At 33.4% G+C, this 27,913-nt stretch overlaps 1 protein-coding gene across 3 annotated transcripts; it reads left to right on the forward strand.

The window, feature by feature from the left end:
• Nucleotides 1-320: 320 nt before the first annotated feature.
• Nucleotides 321-27,891, forward strand: LOC149898421 (aminopeptidase N-like). 3 transcript variants are annotated; one of them, XM_090115372.1, is made up of 19 exons: nucleotides 321-406; nucleotides 8,530-8,693; nucleotides 14,411-14,685; nucleotides 15,130-15,288; nucleotides 15,656-15,703; nucleotides 15,979-16,141; nucleotides 16,626-16,838; nucleotides 17,224-17,433; nucleotides 18,602-18,735; nucleotides 20,203-20,401; nucleotides 20,868-21,060; nucleotides 21,344-21,503; nucleotides 22,024-22,237; nucleotides 22,605-22,714; nucleotides 23,363-23,530; nucleotides 24,202-24,345; nucleotides 25,043-25,124; nucleotides 25,517-25,662; nucleotides 27,586-27,891. In XM_090115372.1, exons 2-19 carry the CDS (start codon nucleotides 8,535-8,537, stop codon nucleotides 27,698-27,700), a joined length of 2,892 nt encoding a protein of 963 aa, XP_089971498.1. In that variant the 5' UTR covers nucleotides 321-406; nucleotides 8,530-8,534; the 3' UTR covers nucleotides 27,701-27,891. The 3 variants fall into 3 exon arrangements, with proteins under 3 accessions (XP_089971498.1, XP_089971500.1, XP_089971499.1); XM_090115373.1 differs by lacking the exon at nucleotides 321-406 and adding an exon at nucleotides 2,743-2,833; XM_090115374.1 differs by lacking the exon at nucleotides 27,586-27,891 and having other exon boundaries at nucleotides 25,517-25,690.
• Nucleotides 27,892-27,913: the final 22 nt, after the last annotated feature.

The following is a 27,913-nucleotide window of genomic DNA, read 5'->3' on the forward strand; positions in this document are numbered from 1 at the left end:
CAATAGCCCCAGAATTAGTTTAAAAAGTATCATAACAAATTATTTAAAAAAATACTTGTTATTATAGGTACTAAATATTAAAAAAAAAAATTGTTGCCGCCTTTTTTGCCGCCGAAAAAAAATTCAAAAATCAAAAGTGAACTCTTTTTCGGTCTTTAATTTCAAAACATTTTCTATAATAAGTACTTACTTTTTTATTTTATTACATGCATTGGCAACAGGTGTTCAATATAATATTGTGCTAAAATCTTAAAATGCATCATTGATACAGTAATCCATAAAATCAAATCGATGTCATAATTAATGAATCTACGGGCAGTGTTCGACCTATCCTAATGTCCAATTGTCCAACAGTCCACAACAAATTTAGTGTGTGATCGGACGTTAGTGGCAGCGGACGGTTCACGTAAGTAGCTTTCATTTTATTTACATTACGATTATTAAAAATATTACACAATTCATAAAAATGAAATTATTTAATCTTATGTTTGTATCAACCGCTCGTGTATCGATAAAGTGAGCTGTTGTTGTTTAACATTTCACTTTCTCTTTATTACGTTGTCGATTTTTCTATAGTTTCGCGTTCATGGCGAATTATAAACCCGTGATGTAAGTATTGAATTTTATATTTAATACTCATTTTAATCCTAATCGAATTAGTCACATGTGACGTGGGTGTTTTATGCGTCGTTTGCAACTTTTTGCACGGGTAACTTTTGATCTCATAATTAAATCGAAGATCGCATTTGTGTACAATTTGATACACCTTTCGGACTATTCATGTTGATGGTATCTGCTGCTATCTGCTACCGTCAATCTAGAATAAATTTTTCAATAAATATCAATAACTGTTAACTAGCAAAGTAAACAATAGAATATTTATATTTTAAATCTTCAGATGTTGGTATACAATCTATTATTATGTACCTAAGATATCATTTCATTGATATTTTACATATTTTAGTACTTGCTAATTATTTTCAAAAGTAACGGATGTAAATGATGGTGTAAAACTTAGAATAAACATACTTCGAAAGTATTCAGGCTTGTTTAAACTTACCATTTACTGTGAAAGTCTCATGTCTTTAAACGGAGTACAATACCTACTTAGTTAGAAATATCGTTACACAAATATTTAATTATGTATTTTTTGTAACTTCATGGTATGTATTTAGGGTAATCAGTACCTATATAGGTATTATTCATAGAAGTGATTATGACGTTTATGTATGCAGTATGCTACTTCATACTTGATTTAAATTTTAAATACACCATCACTTTCATAAAAAATAATATAAAAGTTTACAGGTTAAGCGTGTGCTACACTTATGGTCGAAACAAGAAAATACCTACCTATTAATTATGTTGAAAAATATACATTTTGCATACTTTCAGAAAAATAAACATTTCTTACAATTTTCCTCTATATTATGATGTAAAAAAAAAATAAACAAACATAGATATTGTGTTTGTTATTAACTTTGGTCATGAACCCAAAACTTTGGTGAAGTTTGGTGAATGGATGAAGCCGTGCGCGGATAGATAGTAGAAAATAATACACATCGCGAAAACCTAAATTGTTATCCAATGATTATATTTTTATTTATACTGCTGACGCCTAATGAGTCATAGTAAAGCCTCAAATATTCAGGGTCAGGCGTACATGGTTATCCTGTGTCAGACGATCACCACACCACGACCTTCGACCTTTAGTTTTGAATAATTCATACGACAATTTCTATTGTTTATGGACGGATTGGTTTAGTAATGGCAAGGAGAATGGTGCCAAAAATTTTCAGTAAAAAAAATTAAGTAGTTAAGTAAGTAGGTAGTTAAGTATGATAAAAATTTATAAAATTTCGTTTCATAGTGTTGTAAGTTGTAATGTCACTAATTCTTTGAAACAGATTGACTGATTTCTGTATGTTTAAATCAATGTGTGCTGTACGTCAGCTTGTTTTTTTAAAATAAAAATACAAGTAGCCTTCAAAGACAATAATAAGTAGTCTACTTATTTGACCCAATTAACGTTGTAAAAACGTGCGAAAGAATATTGTTTATATACAAATTCGACAATTTAAATTTACCTTCAAACAACATAAACATTGAACTCACATTGAAACATAAAAGTAAAAACAAATAATTAGGTAAATTCGCGCTTACCTACGAATCGCTTCATTCTAAAACATAGCCAAATAACGTAGCTTACAATCTTAGTTATATTGCTATTGTTATCATATCATAATTATAATCACGGACTACTTAGTTACGCCAGTATAATAAAAAGCCTTCAATAGCAGAATGCGTAAAATATTTTATCAACACATATTCCATACCTTTTTCTCAACGTATTCAAGTTAAAAGTAATAAATTATAAACTTCATTATCATAACGGCGGGTATCACTATCACATTGGCAGTGCAATGAACCTTGAACTGATTAGGTTTCCGAAAACCAGCTGAGAGCTTTGGGACCAGGTAAAATGGAGAAAGTTAAAAATGTATGAGGAAAAAACAAAATATGTAGTAATTATAATTTTGGCTTCCCTTTTATAACAGAATACAACAATTCTTTAAATCTATACTAGAATATTATAAATCTGAAGAGTTTGTTCGTTTCCTTGAACGCGCTAAGCTCAGGAACCACGGGTCCAATATGAATAATATTTCACTGTTACATAGTCCATTTATCGAGGAAGGTTATAGGCTGTATATCATCACGCTTAGACCAATTATTGCAATATAAGCAGCCGAGCAATGCGGGGTATAGATAGTATTATAATAGTGTGATCATACAGTGGTTGTTGGTTCTTTAAATGAATAAAAAAATAAACGTAAGTAATAACTATAATATGAAGTAATTAGTTAAAACTTAAAATCTACATATATTTGAGAATATAATTTTACCTACTTTTATTGATATTGATATTATATACCTACCTATAGCCAAATTATATTTGTTCATCAAAAGCCCAATATTATATTGTACGTAATTTATTATTAAAACTAGTTAATATGTTTTGTTTGAAAAAAATATAAATTGTATCGCGTCATTACCGCGAAAGCTAAGTCTCTTATTTAGTGCAAGGACAGTTGAAGCCCTAGAAATCTAGTCATCTATGCAGCGATAGTATAATATTAGATATATACTTTTTTTATTAAAATACTGATTTGTGATGTAAACTAGGGGACATGGGACTTCACTTTTTAATGTTTGTAGTCCTAGGTTTAGTTAACGAAAAAAAAATTGGTTGTCTGTAATAGCATCTACAGACGCTCCGATTTGGTTGGTGCCAACCATCCGACCACGACCAAATCGGAAAGTGTAGAGAGCGGTCGGTCCGACATAATTATTATTAATATTGGTTTGACGTGGTCGGATGCGCCGGCGATACCGACCAAACCAACTTCCTATCCGATCCAACCAGATTGGAACGTCTGGAAGCTTTGTTCCGACCAAATCGGCTCATTCCATAGAGTAATATAGGTAATTGGCTCATTCACATTCGCATCGCCACCGGTGTAGGACGTCAACATGAACGCCGAGGGAGTTACGGTCACCGAACGTGACATATTAATAAAATTGCTGGAACTATATAAAGACTTTCCCTGTTTGTGGGACTTAAGTAACAAAGATTACGCAAATAGAGATGCCAGAAATCAAGCGTATTTTATTATGTTAGAAGTATTAAAAAAAATTGACAGTGCGGCTACATTAAAAACCTTAAAAAATAAGTTGTAAGAGCCGCATATGACTGTAATTTTCTCTATTTCTATAGTAGAATTTAGCCCATTCTCTTCGTACTATGGTCAACTGACATATTACTCTATGGTCAACTGACAGCTGGAAGGCCAACCGTCGGACAATCTGTAGCAATGTTGGAATGGTTGCCTTGTCGGTTCCGATATGGTTGGCACCAACCAAATCGGAGCGTCTGTAGATACATTAAAGTCGGTTTACTGACGATAGTTGAACGTGACAACGTCCGATTGCGCTCCTTTGTCGCTCGTTCCGCGCTCTCGCTTGCACTTCAAGCCTTACATGGAACGCCTCAGAGCGAGGTAACGCCGCATGAGTCATGTTTTTTCGTGCGTGCAGCCGGCTCTATCGAATTAAATAAGACGTTGTCACGTCAAAAAAAAAACACTTGTCTCTGAAACTGAAGTTGAAAATCGTCGCTGAAGTTTCAAAGTTGACAGACAACCGACTAGATTGTAAACACAAAAACATTCAAGTGAAAGGCGAGATATAATGTAATAGTTTGTAACATCAGGGCAGTTCCGTATACGTAAGTTTAGATGCTATTAATTACATTTACAGTCGGTAAAGATAGAAATTATCTATTGTGATTGTTACCTACTACATAGTATAACTTATAATATAATAATTTTCCGCCCGCAGCTTCGCCCGCGTGTTCAAAGAAAAACCCGCATAGGTACCGTTCCCGTGGGATTTCTGGGATAAAACCTATCCTATGTACCTATTTATCCAAGTTACCCTCTATATGTGTACTAAATTTCATAATAAACGGTTCAGTAATATTTGCGTGAAAGAGTAACAAACATATACCTATACATACACACACGCATACATCCATCGCATTTATAATATTAGTAAGATAGGATAGGATGTAGGTACTTGATTCTGTGTGCTGACTGCTGAGGCACAGGGTGTGGTGACAAACATCTCCAAATTCCAAACGCTGTTTTTGAACAGGCTCAGTATATTAGCGTCAGTAAATTAGACTGTGTCTATGATTTACCTGCCGCTATGTTGCCATTCAATGCAAATTAATAACTTGTAATAATTTCAAGAAATAAAAACCTGCTATTATATTCATACTAGGATCTTTCCACAATCCCTTGTACGTATCATAAACAAATTGGCTTTCGACTAATTTGGTGTACTATAGCTTTCCAACCGCGGCTTCGCCCGCTTTGCCTAATAAATAACCTAATAAATTATATACTCAAACCTTCCCTGAGAACCACTCTATCTATTGAAAAAATCGCATCAAAATCAGTTGCGTAGCCTTAAAGATTTAAGCATACATAGAGTCAGAGAAAGCAACTTTGGTGTTTATATTATTATCTATGTCGTGATGATGAAAACAACAATCTAATATTCTGTATCATTGCGTTACACGAAGGATAAGTACCTACACATTAAAGCCTCGTATTCACCGTATACATTTGTTGAACAACAGTTGAACAACAATGTTGATGGAGCCTTTAGCTTTGTGATGAATGCATATTCCTCTCGGAGCAATTATCAATTCCTTGTTCTGTTTCATACTAAGGTTGCATATAACACAGATAATATAATAATTAATATGTACCTACTATACAGTATACTACATAGTATAAATGAAGCTGAAAAGATGGCAACCTATTTCGTAAAATGATTTTTTTTTGGCTCAATAAAAAAATGAGTTTTAGTCGTGAATCAGTTATGTTATGAAAACAAAATTGTCGGGGATTTACCAACATTTTCCTCAGTATTTATAGGTAAATTTATAAGTGAGAGTGGTTTAGTATCAACATTAGAATTGAGGAAAATAATAAGACAAAGTCATTAATTATTATTGTAAGAAAACAATTCCGGTTATTGTTTAAAAACAGCGAGGCTATTTAATTTTTAACATTAATCAGTTAAGAAAAAATATGCAGGTTAGATCTCAATATTTTTTAAATAAAAAAAATATTGTACCGAAATTGGAAGTTGGATTTATTTCGAATTTTCTCAAGTTTACCACATATATTTTACCACGCACCCTACAATTTTCTACCAACAATATTGTTATTGTTGACAATAGCTTAGCGTTTTAGATATTAATAAAATACAGGCATATAAATGTACTTCCATACAAAGGAGCGTTTTTCCCTCATCAAAATGAAGCCAAGGCGTCACACATTGTATTTATGACCCATATTTAGGTACTATTCACACATTGTATTTATGACCCATATTTAGGTACTATTCACACATTGTATTTATGACCCATATTTAGGTACTATTCACACATTGTATTTATGACCCATATTTAGGTACTATTCACACATTGTATTTATGACCCATATTTAGGTACTATTCACACATTGTATTTATGACCCATATTTAGGTACTATTCACACATTGTATTTATGACCCATATTTAGGTACTATTCACACATTGTATTTATGACCCATATTTAGGTACTATTCACACATTGTATTTATGACCCATATTTAGGTACTATTCATTGTTTAATTTTATGTAACGACGTTTGTCCTTAATTAACTGAACAATTACAAATAAATTGTATAATTTATGTAAAATATAAACAAGCCATAAAATGTAAGGATAACACATGCGGGAATTAAATGAATAGGTACATTTCGCATAACTATTCAGATAATTGTTAGTTTCAATGTTCTTTGGAATTCATCTTATTCATATGCATTTTTTATTTTTTTATCAATTCAAGATTAGGCGTAGTTTCAAATTTTATTTTTTAAGTTTTTTCGTGACTATATATTATAGTCATTTGTTCTAAGCTAGTTTCGATCAAATTGCACATCAATTAAATAACACAGCTTGGGAAGGCACATGATTACATAATGTGATACCTCTGAGCTCTGATGTGAGATTCTGTCCTATGACCTATTAGGACGGTTAGGACCTATCACCTAAGACCTAAGTGTTAAGCGTGTACTTTGACACAAAAAGTCATAGTGCTAAAACTATGTTGTTATTTTTAATCCTTGTCAATCACTTTCAAAGTCAAACAAATAGATTATTACTTTGTTATTATTAGCTATTTCGACCTTTAAAGTCGATATTCACCTTATTTGTTTACATTCTTATATTTTCCTTAAAATTGTGGTTTTTCTCGTTGTAGGAAAAATGATTGCCTCACTGTAGGTAGGTATATTTAAAACTAACTATGTAACTCCTTCGGTTTTACCCGCAGTGATCCACTCCTATTGGTCATAACGTGATGATATATACAGGGTGTCACACTATTGGTATACTAAGCGCGAAGGGACTTAAAGGTTTGCATATACTGATCATGAAAAAAATACTTAAACAACAAAATTACGTAAAAAATTTTTAGCTAAATTTTTCCTGAAAATCCATGTTTTCTTCTCTGGCTTCGCGCAGCCGGCATATAACGCTTCTCTAATGTGAGCATTTTGTCTATGAAAACATAATCTTAAACGATAGCCCACGTGCTGGTGGCAAAGCTGGGCGGGTTGCTTGTTATGGGTGTAGGTACACATAGAGTTTTAAGATTTCATCTATTTGAAAAAAAAACGCGTCTGGAATTTTTTAAGTATTTTTTACGTACTCAGCGTATGCAAAACTATAACCTCCTTTGAGCTTAGTATACCAACAGTGGGACACCCTGTATACTACAACCGAAAGAATTTTTAAAATCGGACCTAGGTAAGGTTGGGTCGCCTAAGATCGGACGCATATGCCGAAAATTTTATACGTACTGTATTTTTTATTTTATTTCTCATGATTCGATGTCGTTTTTCTGTTGCGGTCAACTTTAAATTGATGACAAAAAAATATTGTTTAACCCCTAATTTTTTGGTTTGCGTAGATGCTATCTATCTAAGCAAATTTAGAGCCTAAAAAGCAGACTTTTTTCGACTTACCATAGTGAAGAAAATAACAGTTCGGCCGAAGATCGGACTATGTAGTATCTTCACTTCTATGCGTTTAATAATAATGTTAACATTAGGAAAACATCCGGACTTACGTCCATACATTGAGCATCAATGATTGAGTCAGGAAATTCCTCAAAAAATTTGACAAAGAAGTTTTTTTTTATTGCGTTTTTTTAGTCCGGTCTTCCCTCCTCATCCTAATTAAGTTTCTCAAACTTTTATCCTCCGTGTTCTAGGACTAAATAATGAAAATGTACCTAAGGTCTGATAGTCATAGCGTCATTGGATAGTAAAATATATTAAAAGTTAATAATTATTGCGCATTATTGCATAAGGCGCAGTCAAGAGCTAAACTTCGGTCCGATCTTCGGCATTGGGAGGGAAGATCGGATCTTGGGTTGTGAACGTCCTAGGCGTAATCAAAGTATACAGATGGAAAGAGGATTCGCTAATTCTGCCCCAAAATAATTAATTACATTTTTTCAATGAAAGTACTCTCCACAATGAGCCATCAAAATTTTGTAGGTAAGATCGGATCGACGATTTTGGCCACAAAATACACATTTTCTGCTGAATCACCTGTGTACACGTCCCGTCTGGTCGCTGGCCGGCCGCAGAGTGAAGAGAGGGGCAGAACAAAATGGCGGATCTAGTAGTGTTGGTAGCAGTAGAGAATATTGCCTAGTTTGCGAGTTATTCCATGCATCCGATCTTATGTCACATCCGATCTTAGGCGACCCAACCTTAGTTCCTGAGATTAGCGCATCAAACAAACAGACTCTTCAGTTTCATAATATTAGTATAGATGAAAAAGCAGAAAATTTTAGTAGTTATACTAAGAAGAATAATATCTTATTTCTTTATCAACAGTTAAAATGCGGCTACTAATATTCTGCCTGGCCGTTGCGCTGGTCGCAGCCGACAGCGAGTACCTTCTGCCCGATGACGTCATACCTACACACTATGACGTGAAACTGGCCTACGATACTGATCCAAAGACTAACTTCACACACTTCGGCGTTGTTCAGATTACGGTAAGTTTAAGAGTCAAAATATGTTCATGTGTTGGTCCTGTATTAAAAGCATTATAAAATGTTATAGATATTGTAGATGTAACGAAAAATGCCATGCGAAAATTGTTAAAATTTTATAAATTCAAAAGATGAAGTCCAAAAGTTCATTTTATTATAGCTATATTAAACTAGAATTTCTAACTAGGTTAATCGAGTTTTTTATTCAAATAAAACTTCATAAAATTAGCATAGATAATATATAAACAAAGTCATTCAACTTTAGGAGCTTCCGAAAATACCTATATATGTCATCGAACTTTAGGAGGTCTTTTGCGCGCGAAATGCAAACAAAAGAATAACGCTTGTCTATGTTTAGTATTATAATTTATAATAGACTACAGTTATACATAAACATGTTGTGGCCATCGATAACTGCTTTATATTCTAATGGCACACGTGTGAGGTTGAATCACATTTTTCCTTAGATATTCTAATTGGGTCAGCATTTTTTATCTGTGCAGAGTGCGTCGCTACCAAAAGGGCGCGAAAGTAAAAATTTCAATCTGTATCCAAAAATATTGTGAATTGTGATCATAGTTAGATACATAAATAGATTTTGTAGACCTTTAGAAAGTAAAGATTAATATATTTAAAAAGTACTGACGACAGTTATACAGGGTGTAATCGTTAAGTGTGCACAGGCGATTATTCCGTAACTATTACAGATATCAAAAAACTTTAAACTGATATCGAAAGTACTTAACCTAATGAGTAAAATGGCCATAATAAATTTTTAAAAATAATACGAGAAATATCTAAGAAATTAACTTTAAACCCTCCCATACATTTAGTATGAGATATGAATATCCCATGTACATGGGTTGATCCAAAAGTAATGATAATCAATATTAAACAAGGTCATTACAGTTAAAATAATTATGTATTTCTCTAGATAGTCTTCTAACTAGATAATATACTTCGATATTTTTTTTCCTTAACTTAGAAAAAAAAAACTTTGACTTCATCTACAAAAACCCCTCAAAATCGGCCATCACTTCGCTGTCGTCTTAAAATTTCTTGTATCGACGGTGTTTCTTGTGCCGAGGTAAGAGATAGAATTAACTAGGAGCTAGATCTTACAAACAGGGTGGGTGTTCAAGCATTTTCAATGCCGATTTTTGATTGGCAGCCATCGCAACTGACGCTTTGTGATCTGGTGCGTTGTCTTGGTGAACCAACATTCAAGACCGAAGTTTGCCATGTCTCTTTTTCTTACTAACCTACCCGCAATCTTTTAATTTGGTCTGTGTAGTAAGAGCCCTGTGAAGTAGTGGCTACCTTCTTAAAATATTCCACATTTCTTCAGCGTCCCAAAAAACTACGGCTTTAATCTATCCCACTAATTTTCAGTTTGAAAATCTTCACCGTCACTTTGGAAGCTCGCATCCAGGCCATTGATTGTTTCTTGGTTTCAGCATAAACATGGTGAACCCAGGTAACGCCCATGGTCACAAATCGTGACAAAAAATTATCCTGATCTCATTAAAAAATTAGAAATTCACCCTCTAAATGTCGAATCGTTGTTTCTTCTTTTCGTCGGGAAACATTCTGGCTCGCACTGTTCACATTAAAATTAATGTTAATACTTGGAAACGTGGCCTGTAGATATAATTTTTTTGTGATAACTTAGTGATTACATGAGCAAGCATAAAACATTTATTTTATATTTTTATGTGCACAGGAAATACCCAATTATCATTACTTTTGGATCAACCTATACATTTAATATGAAAGATTTAACTTTTTTTTTGTTTTTTTGGTTTTCTGCTTTAATTACTTCGCAAATTTGGAGGGAAGTTCATTTAGAAACTGTAAATAGACCTCCTCATTGTATTGCACAATAAGGACGTCACTTCGAAAATCTACTATGAATACAAAATGTATGGGAAATAAATTGTATGGGAGCGTTTAATGTAACATTTTTGGTTATTTCTCGTTTTATTTTTAAAAATTTATTATGGCCATTTTACTCATTAGGTTAAGTACTTTCGATATCAGTTTAAAGTTTTTTGATATCTGCAATAGTTACGGAATAATCGCTTGTGCACACTTAACGATTACACCCTGTATAAGTATATAAGGATCGTCCGATCGTGGTCAATATTTTAATATCGTTATTCATAAGATACCTAGAAGCTAGAACATATAGCTAGGTAGCCTTGTGAAATTTAATGGATATAGAGGTAACAGCTATTATCTCATCAAGATTAATTTCATCATAGGTACATCATATTTGGTAGACAGTTCAAGATGAAGATGCGACATATTAATATAATAAATCCCATATTGAACGGATTTTAATCTGTTTTATAAAAAGTAAACTTTCAAACAATTTTTTAATTTCCATACACATCAGAACCTTAACCTAATTATGCAAATTGCGAACACAAGGTAACTAGCTAATGTACATTGCGCGCATGACAAACAAACAACATTATGCATAAAATATCTCCCTAACCTACTTTCCAATGTACGCTAAACATTTCCTTTGTATTTTGAATAATAAGTCGACCCACGTCCGCTCCAAAAAACGTTTCGTTACAAACTTTTTTACTTTTGTGACAATGAAAAACTGTTTTTGCATGCAATATCTCGTTACAAGGCTGTTTTTTCATTTTGAATTAAATCGGTTGCGAAATTTGTTTTTTTTTTCGTTTGGGGCAATGACCTAACCTTAACCCTTAGCAGGTATCGTGGGTCAAATTTGACCCAGAAGCGAACATTTTTGGTTATAATTCTTTTAATATTTATGCAACGACTGTGCGCTTCTACGTATTCTCAGTGCTTCACTAGCTGCGGCGGGGGGTGGAAGTGCAGCGCTGGGACTATCTTAGGAGCGGAGGTAAGTAGCTGTCTGGGTCACGTTTGACCCACGACACCAAATAAGTAACTTTTTTCACTGGGTGTAATTACGTACTTTTTTTGTTTTAGTGTTTATTTGTACTACAATGGAGGCTTTTTGACGATAGACAAATCGAGGAGTTAATATAGACGACTTAAGTGATGATTTGGAATCGGAAAATGAACGGACACCAAATATAACCCAACTTTGTGACGACGAAATCATCGACGACGATCGAGACAGTCCCTAACCTGTTAGTTGCTCAGAAGACATTTTTTTGGAGTAAGTTCTAACGACAATGAAAAAGAAAGAGGAGAATACGAGAATAAGAGAAAATACGAGAGATGAGAGTGAAGAAGATGAGGATGATGGTTGATGGTAGAAGTCATTTTGGTTTTGGTTGTCATTTTTTTTATTTTATGCTGATCTCAGAAGTAATATATTTTTTTGTTATTATAAAGATATGAGAAGTGCCATAAATATCTTTTAGATAAATTTTTTCTTACATTTCTATTTTTTTTTATGTTTTAAGTTCACACTAACCAAAAAGTGCCAAAAAATAAGGTTAGTTACAAATGCGTGTAAAACATGATATTTTTTTATATATTCTAAAATTAAACAAAGTTAATTTTGTAAAAAAATATTTGTTTATTTCATGACTAACCAAATTTTTGCAAATTATAAAAAAATCAACGTTCTACAGCAGATTGTTTGGTATGGGTAAAATTTGACCCACGATACCGGTAGTGTTGCCAAAAAAGGCGATACCAGCTAAGGGTTAAGAGAGTTAAGGCGAAATATGAAAATCATACATTATTTATGCAGGAAAGTTGATACTTTTCCAATTAAAATCCAAAGAGTTGATTGAGCTGATAAAATTATCGTTTTTTTTTAATTTCGTCGTAGGTATACAAATTTAATACAAAATATAAATTGTAGTATAGTATTTTTTTTCCATTTATTCCCATGTATATAATATATGTATAGTATTAATCAATAGATAAAGCAATGTTCGTAAATATATTTCGTGTATGTAAGTATGTATATGAAGCTTCAATAAAAAGTTTTACGCACACACATTATACACGTTATACATATCATACTAAATTATTTGTCCCTTGTCCATACCTTATAGTATTAGTAACAATTTAGGTACTATGTAAGGGTCAAGGCAAACGTCGATATGAAAACAGCATAACACAATAATATACCTAAAAGGACATAACATCCATTAATCATCATTACTTATAAGAAAGAGGTTTGAGTCTCGAGAGATTTTTTTTTGTTTGGATTGCGAATTTCTCAACACACGAATGTAAAATTTTTGTCAAAATCGAATGTGTACCAACATGATATACATACCTACTATAGTCACCTTTTACCAATCTATATCTATACTAATGATATAGCTGAAGAAAGTGTTTGTTTTTGCGAAACTAAATATTCTCTCAGAGTAAGATAGCCCATTTATCAAGAAAGCCTATATATATACCTATACATCAATTATCATCACGCATCATCACGACCAATGGCCAATAGGAGAGGAGCAATGCGGGTAAAACCGCCGGGCACTATTAGCGTACAATATTATACAGGTGTTCCACTATTGGTATACTAAGCGCGAAAGGACTTGTAGTTTTGCATACACTGATCACGTAAAAAATACTTTAAAAACAACAAAATTACATCCAAAAATTTTTTCTAAATTTTTCCTGAAAATCCATGTTTTCTTCTCTAGCTTCGCGCAGCCAGCATATACCGCTTTGCTAATGTGAGGAGCAATTTGTCTATGAAAACATAATCTTAAACTATAGGACACGTGCAGCAGGTAGCAAAGCTGGGCGGGTTGCTTGTTATGGGTGTACGCATAGAGTTTTAAGAATTCATCTATTTGAAAAAAAAATTCTCCTGGAATTTTATAAGTACTTTTTACGTACTCAACGTATGCAAAACTATAATCTCCTTTGAGCTTAGTATACCCACAGTGGGACACCCTATATAGGTACAATATAAATTGCAATGGATGTGATTCATGAGCATTTTTAATTAGCAATGAGACGTGACGAATGTTTTAACCAAGCCATTATACTTATTTGGTATTTATTGACGTTATGGTTAAATCCAATAAGGAGCCTAGGTGTTGCGTCAGTGCCTAAAACTTAAACAAACTTAACTTTCACTTTTATTAGTCAGGTTTTTGTTGACTGGGTCAATATTTATTTATGTCATATCTCCATTCATTTCGGTCTATGCCTAAGGTCTATGCAGTATTGTTCTCAGTTCAACCGGGGATGATAAAATCTTGATAATCTGTATATCCAGGTTTAACCCATAAACTTGAAGCATTACAATAAAATAGATAGGTATTTGATATTGTCTCTTCATTAATTTAGCTACTGACTACTTGAGTGCACGGAGATTATTTAATTGGCTGATCTCAATATGTCAAAATATTAATTTATATTAAATTATGCTACGTATAGTTTATAGGTAGATACATTGTTTTGTCCTCGTGTCGCATATTTATCCTATAATTGGCGTGATTTCTGGTCTATTTATATTCATATTATTTAGATGACAATGCATTTTACGATAAGCTTCTTGTTATATGTATAATATTTTTGCTAGACTGATATTATTTTTAAGCTCGCTGCATTTTGGATTGTTGCTATTAACAAAAGAAGTACCTAATTCAATACTTATATCCTTAATTTTGAGAAATTTGGGAATTGGAGAAGACAGTCACATTCTTCGTCAGAATATGTGTATGGCGTATTCGATTCAGATTAAAGAACTCTGTACTGCCCAGAATTATAAAAAGCTATTCTTCTTTCAGCTAACAGCAAAACGTCCGACATCAAAAATAGTTCTGCACGCGCAAGGCTTTTCCATAGCGAACGAAAAAATCAAATTAACTAGTCAAAACCATGAATATCAAGTTAAGGGTGTAGATTTAAACGATACCTATAATTTCTTGACACTTGAAATAGATAGAGAATTGAAGGAAGACAGGATTTACAAGCTGGCCATACCTTTTTATGGGAATTTGAAGCAAGGTCTGGATGGAGTTTACATTAGCTCCTATGTGGATAGTAAGAGTAAGAAGAAAGAGTAAGTATACTGTTGTTATATTATATAGGTACCTTTTGGTATTTCCTGTTATATACCTTCTGGTATTTCCTGTAAAATATTTTTATTTTATATCTAAATGGAGAAGTATGGGTCGAATGTTGGTTACCTTATCGCTCGAAAAATGCAAAACACTTTTGAAATATTTGAAATGACACTGGAATAGTTTAGCTCTGGCCAGATTTAAAGACAAATAATTAAAAAATACGAAGAAATAAACATATTATGACGATGTATTATGAGAAAAGTTTTTTGTTTATTGATAGAGAAGGGCTTGGCCACAATCTCGTCTAATGTTAAGTTAACAGGTGGTCTAAGGTGGTGCGCATTTCCCTAGTTACCCGTTACATATGGCATGTGTAGAACTACGTGATATCTTCTCTTTTTAATAAAAATAAATAAAACAATCAATTTTATTGCTTACAGGTACTTAATAACGACCCAATTCGAAGCCATATCCGCCCGCAAAGGGTTCCCATGTTTCGACGAACCGATATACAAAGCCACGTTTTCCATCAACATAGCACATAATAAAGATTTTACAGCCGTTTCTAATATGCCTTTGGAAAGTTCTTCGAATGATAAGTAAGTTTTTTGAACATTTTTTTAGATTTCTGCTTTTTTAAACTATTTAAGTAGAATTGTTTTAGTCTCTATATATTACTAGCAAACCCGGCGAACTCCGTTTCGCCAGCAGAGACACCTTTTCTTTGCTATAAACCTCACGGAGACCGAGACCTTTCCAACGAATGCAAAACCGTGGAAATCGGTTCGTGCTTTCTGGAGTTATAGCGTCAGGAAGGAAAACCCGACTTATTTTTATATAGAAGATGATGAATTTCGACTCAAAAATAATCGTATTAGTTTATTGTTTATTCAATAAAGAAGTCACTTAAAATATTTTTGTCAATACATACATGGGATTGCTTATGTGTATTCTATTTCTTTTCAGTGCTCTAGAAGATTTCTGGCCTTGGGAAATGATGAAACAATCTTTCAGGTAACTTTTTCTCCAGCTTACAATGATACACTTTGACTTGATCCAACGAAATATGTAATTTTTTTAGATCAGTGATTCATTGAAATTAACTTTAATACCGTAAAACGGAAAATTTTAACAGATATAAGAACATATAGGTAGTTAATAACAAGACATGTTTCTTACATTTTTAAAGAATCTTCAGAATGGAACTTTTCAGACACAGCAAACACCTCAGAAATTAAAAAAATTTAAAACTACCCACATTTTCAATTTTTATTTTATAACTATTCCAGTGCACCCCGCGAACAATTTGTCTGGGATCAATTCGAGAAATCAGTACCAATGTCCACATATCTAGTGGCGTTTGTAGTTTCCAAATTCGCTTATGTGGACAGTCCACCAGCTTTGTCCACTACTAAGTTCAGGATCTGGGCAAGGAAAGATGCTGTTGATCAGGTAAGTGAGGAGTGATGAGGGTTTCTGCTTTTTGGGATTTTTTTTTGTAAGAGAGGGTAGATCTGGAAATTTTTATTAGCACATAAGACATTTTTTTTATTATACCTACTGTAGAATTTGTTTAATGTTTAATGATAAAAAAAAATGTGTACTCAAAAATTTTTTGCAGTAAAAGAGTAAAAATAGAAAGTAGATTATTGGGTAAGTCCGCGTCAGTATCTTTGTAAATAGAGAAAGTAATTGGCAAAATTATTTGGGTGCTCGAAAATTTTCAGAAAAAGAATAAAAGTAGAAAGTAAATTTTTGGGTACGTCACAATCTTTGTAAATAGATACAGGAATTAGTTTCATAAATTTGACAACTTTGGCAGGACTTTGTCACTTGATATACTTGAATTTTTATCTTCTAATAATTAAAATTAAAATTTACACATTAACTATTTAGTAATCTACACTACTCCTTAATTCTTTATTACAATCCCCAGACAGGCTACGCAGCAACAATCGGTCCCAAAGTGTTATCCTACTTCGAGAAATTCTTCAACGTATCCTTCCCTCTACCGAAACAAGACATGATAGCGATCCCGGATTTCTCTGCTGGGGCTATGGAGAACTGGGGACTTATTACGTATAGAGAAACTGCATTATTGTACGATAAGGGACAATCGTCGTTCTTGAACAAGGAAAGAGTCGCGGAGGTAAGTTTTTCGTTTGGGGTGAAATCAATTCTTTTAGAAAGAGATTATGGGTACTTTTAAAGTTGCATCTGCTATAATTTATTGTGTGTAATTACTAATTATCATTAAAAATATTAATAAAGTTTGAAACATTTATGGATACGGATACCTAATTAACGGCATTTTAATTGAATTAAATGACTGTGTTTACAGTACCTAACTTAAGTTTCTATTATAAGTACGGATGTTTTAAAATTATTTTAACTTTTAAAGTAACTCGTAGTTTAACGCGATTTATTCGTTATATTATTATCTCGACGTCTCACTTTGCAGCGAGAGCTGTCACCAAGATGTTACCTATACGTTTTGATACGTCTCTATAAAAGTTATATTTTAATTCCACCAGGTGATAGCCCACGAACTCGCCCATCAATGGTTCGGTAACCTAGTTACAATGAAATGGTGGTCAGACTTGTGGTTAAACGAGGGTTTCGCTACATTCGTCGCATCTCTGGGCGTACGTGCAGTTGAACCCACGTGGCGGGCGGAACATGCGTACGCGGTGGGGAATATTATGTCCGTGCTGTCGTTGGACGCGTTGGAGTCTTCGCACCCGGTGAGTGGGGCAGAGTTGAGTGGGTTATGTGTGAGTTGGTTATGTGTGAGTTGGTTATGTGTGAGTTGGTTATGTGTGAGTTGGTTGCGTGTGAGTTGGTTATGTGTGAGTTACAAACTCAAACTCAAACTCAAACATTTATTTATTCAATTAGACTTCTTATAGAAGCATTTTTGTAACGTCATTAAATATTTTAAAATTTACCACCGATTCGGAAAGCAGTATCTACGGAGAAGAATCGGCAAGAAACTGAGAGAGTTGGTTACGTGTGAGTTGGTTATGTGTGAGTTGGTTGTGTGAGTTAGTTATGTGTGAGTTGGTTACGTGTGAGTTGGTTACGTGTGAGTTGGTTACGTGTGAGTTGGTTACGAGTGAGTTGGTTACGATTGAGTTGGTTATGTGTGAGTTGGTTATGTGTGAGTTGGTTATGTGTGAGCTGGTTACGTGTGAGTTGGTTATGTGTGAGTTGGTTATGTGTGAGTTGGTTATGTGTGAGTTGGTTATGTGTGATTTGGTTATGTGTGAGTTGGTTGTGTGTGAGTTGGTTGTGTGTGAGTTGGTTGTGTGTGAGTTGGTTGTGTGTGAGTTGGTTATGTTTGAGTTTGTTATGTGTGAGTTGGTTGTGTGTGAGTTGGTTGTGTGTGAGTTGGTTGTGTGTGAGTTGGTTGTGTGTGAGTTGGTTGTGTGTGAGTTGGTTGTGTGTGAGTTGGTTATGTGTGAGTTGGTTATGTGTGAGTTGGTTGTGTGTGAGTTGGTTGTGTGTGAGTTGGTTATGTGCGAGTTGGTTATGTGCGAGTTGGTTATGTGCGAGTTATGGTGTGAGTTGGTCATGTGTGAGTTGGTTATGTGTGAGTTGGTTATGTTTGATTTGGTTATGTGTGAGTTGAGTTATGTGTGAGTTGGGTGTTTGAGTTAGGTTATATGTGAGTAAGTTAATGTTCGGGCAGTTTATTTGCCAGGTCGCAGCGACCAACTATTTCTTTCGTGACATATGCAAGTACACGCACTAGGCGACCAGTAGATTCACTATTTCGTATCTCTTGCATACGCAAAATAATGTTTAAATTCTTATGGATACTTTGATGAAAAATATTTTAACTTCTTGCTTCTTCTAATGTTAATAATATCTATTCCCTTATTTTGATTAACTTTATCACACTTTTTACAGGTGTCTGTAGCAATAGACGATCCAAAGCGTATATCGGAAATTTTCGACCAGATCTCATACAGAAAGGGTTCAACTCTAATCCGCATGATGACCATGTTCCTAGGTGAAGATGTGTTTAGGAAAGCGTTGCACAAGTGAGTAATAATAATATATTTTAATTTTTTTATTGAAAGGAGAATGACCACGGGTGGCATCTGTAAAATTTTAGTTTTGCCACGTGTTCGTGATATTGTTAATTCCTATTTGTATTTATAATGATCATATTTATCACTATTAAGTCGTAATTATACCGAATAAATGGAAATAAAAGTAAAAGTTTTTGTTTTGACACATAAGTATATCTATCTCTTTTGCAAGTGTCATGTCATAGTTTCTGTTTGAAATGAATGTATTCGACGCATTGTTCGACGTTATTTATTTTGAAATAATGTTTATTACGATTTACTTTTCACATTTGTCTTGTAAATTAAAATATTACCTATGTAATAAATGTAAAACTTAACGTTCATCGTTAGTTTAAACTCGATTAAGTAGTTTTTTGAAGTGTTGAATTAAACTATTGTTTTATTTTTATTGTCGCGAACTGCGGCTTATTTACATAAAAATTTTAATCGTTTCTACAAGTACTAACATCAAGCTTTAAATTGAGCTATACATATTTCATCTTGACACAATAAGTTTGATTGCGATACCAAGTGCCATAGTCACTTGGGCAATCTCCTTTCTTTGCAAGTGATGGCCATTTTAGACTTGATTTTTTAATTGTTCATTTTATAACCGATTATTTTTAGTGCCAAATAAAATAACATAATATGTCTAGTTATGTATATTATTTGAATAGAATTTAATAAATAAAAGGAACTTTAAAACATAGGACTCTTTTTTAAGGTATTAGAGGCTGGAATATAAGGAACTGCTATAAAATAAAATCAATTGGATTTGATTTTGAATTTTTTAATATCAGTTACTTTATAATTAATCCATTATTTCTGCTTTCTTAAAATAATGTTTTCACCACCTTCTTTAATTACAATAGATTTCTAGTATTTCGCTATACAATATAATAACTTGACTTCATTTATTTTCTTAAACAAAGAGCAAAACTAATTGTTACATATTGTTGAAATACACATGTCTGTATACCTAACTCCGACCGTGAACACAATTAATGTTATGCATTTCAATTTAATTGACCAGAAAATTGCAAATCAGTTCAATATTATGTAGGTGCTTTATTTGTGTTTTCTTTGTAAATATTACTTTAAAAATAAAACCATAGAACCTAAGCATATTATTTAGTCGTTCATTATAAGATTATAATCATTACTTCAAAAATAATATGTACATGGTTATTTTAAATGTAAAAAATATGGCAATATCTGGTCAAACGTAGACTATTTTTAGGCGAAATGATATCCAACTAAAATATTTCTTATTCTTCACCGAAAAGACTAGTTTCCCTTCTGAATTTAAAACAATTATATGTATTTAATAAATTATACATTTACTACCACAAAGATAAAGATAACCACACTGGCCACAATATTCATTAATCACAACGTTACAAACAACCTCACTCACTAAAACCCACTCAATTCCAGCTATCTCATAACCCACTCATACAATAACGCCGAACAGGACGACCTCTGGAAGGAACTCACTCAAGTGAGTCAACAAAATGGCGGACTCACTCGAAACGTGACTGTGAAACAAGTGATGGATACTTGGACAAGACAGACTGGGTATCCGCTGCTTACAGTTACTAGAGATTATGCGGATAATTCTTTAACTATATCACAGGTAAATGAAAGATTTAGATTTATGCGTATATGTTGTGTCAAAACTCATTGACGGTCGAAATCACGACAATAAAAAACGCTTTTGACTAAGGGCGTCGTCGGTCGCTTTATAAAGTGTGTGTATTTACTATGAGTGTGTTCGTAATTTTAGATTAAGATGAATTTTGTCTTCACTCATCGGCTTACCGGATTATTGAATTTTACAAATAAATCTTCTTCTAATAGAAGGAAACTTAAATAATTCGGGAACTCAAACAGAAATATGTAGTAGACACACTGAAGTGATTCATTATCGACTTAGTGAGTCAACTAAGGTTAATTAAAATTTGTAAAATGTTATTAAAATTTATGTCATCTAATTAATTCGAACATACAACTCGCCGATTTGCCTAAATCTATTTGCATTGAAATAAACTATTTATATAATTTCATATAATATATGTCATAAAGTAATTATTATCTTACAGAAACGCTACCTCTCACTCGGCACAGCTAAAACAACCTCATCCTGGTGGGTCCCACTCAGTGTGCTCTGTGAAAAGGATTCCCAAAACCAACAAGTGCAGTGGTTATCACAATCTGAAGGTGTGGCTAATGAGTACAGGTTCGAGCATAGTGCAACTCCTGATGAGTGGGTGCTGTTTAACTATAATATGATCGGTGAGTTGGTTTTTATATAGTTGTGAAAATATCTGAGAAATTATTTTTGTACTTTCAATATTTTCTTTTATCAAAAATTAAAATTTTCAAGTAAATAGACTATTCTATTATAAGGGAATAGGTATTAGATTAAATACTTTAGCAAAGAGTTTTAAAGAATTGTAACGGTAGTCTAAAATTATAGGTATAGCAGACGTAGAATGGTTTAGATCACTACTTTATGTAATTAACCTTTTTTCTTACTACTTACTTACTAAAATAAATAATAAAAACTGTTTCACAGCGCCCTACCGCGTGAACTACGACACCCGCAACTGGCAGCTCTTGGCCAGCACACTCAAACGGTCGCACGTTCGAATCCCGGAGCTTGGACGGGTGCAGCTGCTGACCGACGCCTTCGAGCTTGCTTGGTCCAACCGACTCGACTATAGCACTGCGCTCGAGTGAGTTGGTTTATAGATAATGAGTTGGTTGACTAATGAGTACTGAGTTAGTTGATTAATGACCACCGAGTTAGATGGCTAATAACTACTGAGTTAGTTGGATAATTTCTACTAATTTTTCTTCTAATTACTGAGATAGTAGGGTAATGGCTAGTGAGTTAGTTGGCTTATAGCCACTTAGTTGGCTTATAGCCACTTAGTTGGCTTATGATTACTGAGTTAGTTGGCTAATGGCTACTGTGTTATTTGGCTTATTACTACTGTGTTAGTTGAATAATTACTTCTGTGTTAGATTTTTACTGACAACTGACTACTGAATTATTTGTCTTGTGGCTATTGAGTTAGTTTTAAAGATATGGAAGGATTATGTGAATAAAACTATTGTTGATTAGTTACTTAGTTGGGAGTTATCATTATAAGTAGCCAGTACACTCAATACTATAGTTAGGAGATATCGATTAATAAATTGAACTACGCTTATAAGTTTTTACACATAAATAAATGTTTATTCTCTCTACAGCCTAGCAAGCTACCTCCAACATGAAGAAGAATACCTACCCCTATCCACAGGCCTATCAGCCCTCATTAAAATAGAAAACGTACTAAAACGCACCCCACACTATGGCGCGTTCCAAAAGTACATGCGTAAAATAATACGCAATAATTACGTGAAGGGAGGCTTGGCGACCAAACAGATTGTGAACCCGGATGACTTGAGTAGCGTGAAGATGCAGGTTCGATATTTGAATGTTTGTTTTGTTTTTTTGGTGTGTGTGGTTGGGATGTGACAGGTTTATTTTTTTGATTGAATTTGTTGTGTTACCTACCATGTTGGTGCGGTGCATTACTTTTCGTTTGAGTGTGTTTTGTAAACTGCCAGGATGTAATTTTTCTTTTGAAATTTTTGTTTTTTGTAGCCTGCCTTTTTGTAAAGTGTTTTGTTAGCTACCAGGTTGTTGTGATTTGTAACCTGCCATTTTGTAATAATTTTTTTTTGTGTTGTGTTAGCTGTCAAGTCTACGTGTCAAGTTATAGTTTTCAAATGTAGATAAAATAGGTGTAGATATAAAAACACATAAATAATACATATTCCACATACAGGTAGCAACAAGTTCAGCGGCTTGTCGTGCTGAAGTTCCGGGATGCATTGAAAACGCGATCGCTCTATTCCAGCAATGGATGGAAACAGATAATCCTGATGAGAATAACCCGTGAGTATCTGTTTTCTTTCTATTTTTGTTTTGTCTTTCATTATGTTTGTGAATGGTTTAACTTTGTGTAATATCAAGTATTTTTGATATTTTTTTTTAAATTATGATCTTGAGTAAAGTTATGGATTGATATTAATTTAAAAATGTACATTGATACTAATGCGTTGCGTTCCAATATACGAATGGTGTATATATTATGTCCTCTTATGTCTGTATCTGCCCTCATATCTGTTATGAAATTTTGTTTGTTTTTAGTAATTTATACATATAGTTTGTTTATTAATACTTAATCGTAATTTAATTTTTGAATTGTACCATTTATTACCCCGTACATGTAAATGTACCTTTTATTACCCCGTACATGTAAATGTACCATTTATTACCCCGTACATGTAAATGTACCATTTATTACCCCATACATGTAAATGTACCATTTATTACCCCGTAAATTTAAATGTACCATTTATTACCCCGTACATGTAAATGTACCTTTTATTACCCCGTACATGTAAATGTACCATTTATTACCCCATACATGTAAATGTACCATTTATTACCCCGTACATTTAAATGTACCATTTATTACCCCGTACATGTAAATGTACCTTTTATTACCCCGTACATGTAAATGTACCTTTATGTCCACAGCATCCCGCTAGACCTGCGCCCCACAGTGTACTGCCACGCGCTCCGTCGCGGCGGGGCGGCGGCCTGGCGCTTCGCCCTGCAGCGCCGCCGACACGCGCGGGTCGCCGCTGTGAGAGACACGCTGCTGCGGGCGCTGGCCTGCACGCGGCATGTGTGGCTGTTGGCGCAGTGAGTACACACATACACACATACATACACATATATATACATACGATCACACATACAGAACTCACGCGTGAGTACTGTGTTACGATTTGGGATCCTTTAAGTTTACTTATGCACTGTATAAAGGCCGGCAACACACTCGCCATACCCCTGGTATTGTGGGTGCAAGTGGATAACATCAGGTGACTCGTCTGCTCGTTTGCCTGCTATTAACATAAAAAAACATACACATACGAACACATACACTGCACACTGAAGACGGTTTACTGTATACAATATATTGCACTTATAAACAGACGCACACTGCATAATGCAAATACCCCGAACACAGCTACACTCTACATACCGCATTACTCAAACTCAACAATCCATACACCACACGCCCTGCATATTGTATAGGCACATACTGCACAATGTACTGTGGTATCTTAATACTGCCCACAAGATTGATAATTGTCATCCAAGATATTATGACTATACTTACAATGTGGCAATTCCGATATTTTTTTTAATCCACATATTATGTTTAATTATTAATAACTGACATTTTACACTGAGTTAAGTTTACACAAGGTCAGCTGACCTTTAATCAAAATTACTTGTTAAATCAATGCCTACACTATAAACCTACAATTTTACCATATCATTTGAAATCAATTCCTCAATTTCCACAGATACCTAGAATGGTCAATATCCGACAACTCAGACATTCGTCGTCAAGACGCAGCCTCCGCTATCACCTCTGTGCTCTCGTCTGACGTTGGTTATTATATCGCTAAGGACTTCGTGTACACACGTATTGAGGATATGTATAACGCGTGAGTAGTTTTAATATAACTGTACTGTAAAATGTGTGAGTGTACTGTAATTATACTTGTAAAGCACTATATAATGTGTGAGTGAGCTGTAATTATACTTGTAAAGGACTATAAAGTGTGAGTGTACTGTAATTATACTTGTAAAGCACTATAAAGTGTGAGTGTACTGTAATTATACTTGTAAAGCACTATATAATGTGTGAGTGTACTGTAATTATACTTGTAAAGCACTATATAATGTGTGAGTGTACTGTAATTATACTTGTGAAGCACTGTATAATGTGTGAGTTTACTGTAACTATAAGTCACACAGTTATGCACTCTATATTGTATAAGTGTACTCTATTGATTACAGTCACACTCGAATGTACTGTATATTGCGACTAGAAACTTAAACTGATATATTTATGTGATTTAATAAAATTAAACTTACCTATTTACTATTTACCGAGTCGTATATTTATTACTAGCTGTGCTCCGCTCCTGTTGGTCTTAGCGAGATAATGACATATAGCCTATAGGCTATAGCCTTCCTCGATGAATGGGCTGTCTAACACCGAAAGAATTTTTCAAATCGGACAAGTAGTTCCCGAGATTAGCGCGTTCAAGCAAACAAACTCTTCAGCTTCATAATATTAGTATAAATTTAGATCAAATCTCCAGCCAATCGTTTTATACTGATAATATAATGTTTCAGGTTCCAAGGCCAGGGCCGTCGTTTGGGCTACATCATAAAGTCACTGCTCAATCAATTCACTACACAGAGGGAACTTGATGAGGTAAGTTAATTATAGCTTTAATTTCTGTAGTATGTAGTTATAATTTCCTTTCTACTAATTTTCACTAGGTTCTAAAAGAATTGTGAAAGACAGTTTTTACTGAATATCAGCGCCATATCTAACATTTTTTTTAATTGTATAATATGTCGAAAGTAGAGACCTATCCATGAAACATTTTTAATACTGTGTGACAGTGTATTCTTTATTTTAGTTCACATATTTCAAGTTCGCTTCTCAAACTTTTACACTATTTTCGCTACAATTGTATAAAATTAAATTAAACAGCTATTTATTCTGTCAAACTTGGAAAATAGTTAATTTACCCATTCTAACATCATAACCAACCAAATAATAACAACTATACAACAAATAAAAACTTTATTTCCTTTCAGTTCCTAAAATGGTCTTCAGAAAACAGCAAATACCTATCTGAAGCCAAACTCAGCGTATCTCAGGGGATCGAAACAGCAAGAGTTAACATTGCCTGGTTGAAACGGAATGCGCAAAAAGTTGTTAACGATATGCGGCATGCTTCTCAGTAAGATATACAAACATACATACATACATACACATATAAGACGTAATATAAACATACAAATACATGATATACTACTAGCAGTGAAATACTTAAGTAATACAAAGATACATACAAATACATTATATACGATATGCTACTTGTAGTGAAATATATAAGTAATTTTTTAGTACGCAGTGAGATATACAGTGAAATAGATTAATAATGTTATACCTACATGATATACAGTACATATGCTATTCTAATTACAGTGAAATATATAAATAATGTACTCGTAGTGAGATATACAGTGCATTTGACACAGTGAGATAAATATAGAGTACACATTATATATCATTGTCTGTCTACATTATACTCGTAGTGAGATAAACTAGAGAGAGAGATAATTTAGATATAAACAACAATACACTACGCAGTATTAGAAGTTTTGTTTTATTATTACATGATACACGTGCAGTACACATGATATAGTACACTGTAAGCAAGTATACTTCACACGATATACTTCTTGCAATTGGATCTCGTAGTGAGCATAATACACTACTTACATATACACACACACATATACAGTATACATTTACACATACACACACAATAATAATTATTATATATACTTAATAATTTACTCATAGTGAGCAATATGCACTACATACTACTTGCAGTTAGTTAGCACACATATTATATACATTACATTTACATACACTACAGACTACTTGAAGTGAGCACTATACCTAAAAATCAGACTAAAAATACTTAATAAGCACACACACTATTTCGCATTACAACTCACAGTAAACTGTAAATAACACACACTCAACAACACAACTCACAGTGAACATCCAACATTACTCACATAACTCACAACATAACATTGCTCACAGTGAGCACTAACTCACACTAAACTAAAGTGTGAGTTAGTGTTTAGTTACTATACATCACATAGTGACAACACACTACTAAAGTGGAAAAATAGACATTTTGTAGTTAATTTGTTGTTTATAACCCCGCTTTCGCAACTACAAATGGATAAATTATGTATAATGTTATTCTTTTTGTATGTTCAGTTGATAAATTTGAAGATATTTTGTGATTTCGTATAAGAAAAGCTTAAATGGCCAGATTCTTTTAATTTTAAATAACATTTTAATTTACCTAACATTTTTTTTTACCTACGTATGATTAACGAAATTATAAACTTTGGTCACAAATATCTACAAATTATTTAAATAGTAAAAACCTAGTAGACATTGTAACGGCTTTTAAACGCCTGTAGTTAAATACGCATTATTCAATTTAATTTCTGTTATGTAGTTGCATTTTTAACAAAGTATTATATTAACTAATATGGAAATTATAAAATAGTTTAATTCTAATACATATATAATTGTTGTATTAGTAGTTATTATTGTATTTTGTATGTAATTTAAACTTGACATGACATTTAATTATTTAACGAACAAAGCTATATATATATTGTTTTATATTAATTTATTATCTGTATATTATGTATCTGTATTTTAATTTTTATAATATTAGCCCGGTTTACACGCACGCTCTTTCGCGCGCGATTCGGCTTTCACGCGGGAAAGAGCGAGCATTTAAACGATGACAGAGAGAACGAGATTGCGCATCCACTCCGCACACACTCCAACGCGCCATGCTTTTCTTCGTTCAATCGCGCGTGATTATCGTTTACACGCACAATCTTTCCTCTTTCCTCAGCGCGCGTGCTTTCCCGCGTTCAATCCCGCGCACTCAATCACGCGGTAAAGAGTGTGCGTGTAAACCGGGCTATTGGGACCAATAAATGTGCATTGTAGAAAGTTCAAAGTAAAAAAAAAATGTGCTTCGTTAAAAATGTACGCTTTTAGCTAAAAATTGTTATTTCTTTAATTTTTTCAATATTTTTTAAATCTTATTTCCTAGTATCGAACCGGCGACCACTTGGCAAGGAAAACCTATCTTCATGACATCTCTTTACGCTATACATAATATATCAAGTCATCGATTGGAGCCTTATTTATATATGTATAGAAAATAGTGTAAAAATATTGTTAAAAATGTTTAAAATACGCCATATATTTAATTTTGTTTATTTTGTATACTTAATTGTAAATGTGATTTTGTCTATCCGTCCGTAAGCTGGTTGTGAGCGTTTTTAGATCAAATGTTTATTTTATTATTTATCTAGATGTAATGATCGATGTGGTACAATAAATTATGTTGACATTATTTTGTTTTTTTTTTTACCCTA

Source organism: Colias eurytheme, chromosome 23, assembly GCF_061535395.1.
Source record: "Colias eurytheme isolate Ceu_HAF_F1 chromosome 23, ilColEury1 Martin Lab GWU primary, whole genome shotgun sequence".
Classification (NCBI taxonomy): Eukaryota; Metazoa; Arthropoda; class Insecta; order Lepidoptera; family Pieridae; genus Colias; species Colias eurytheme.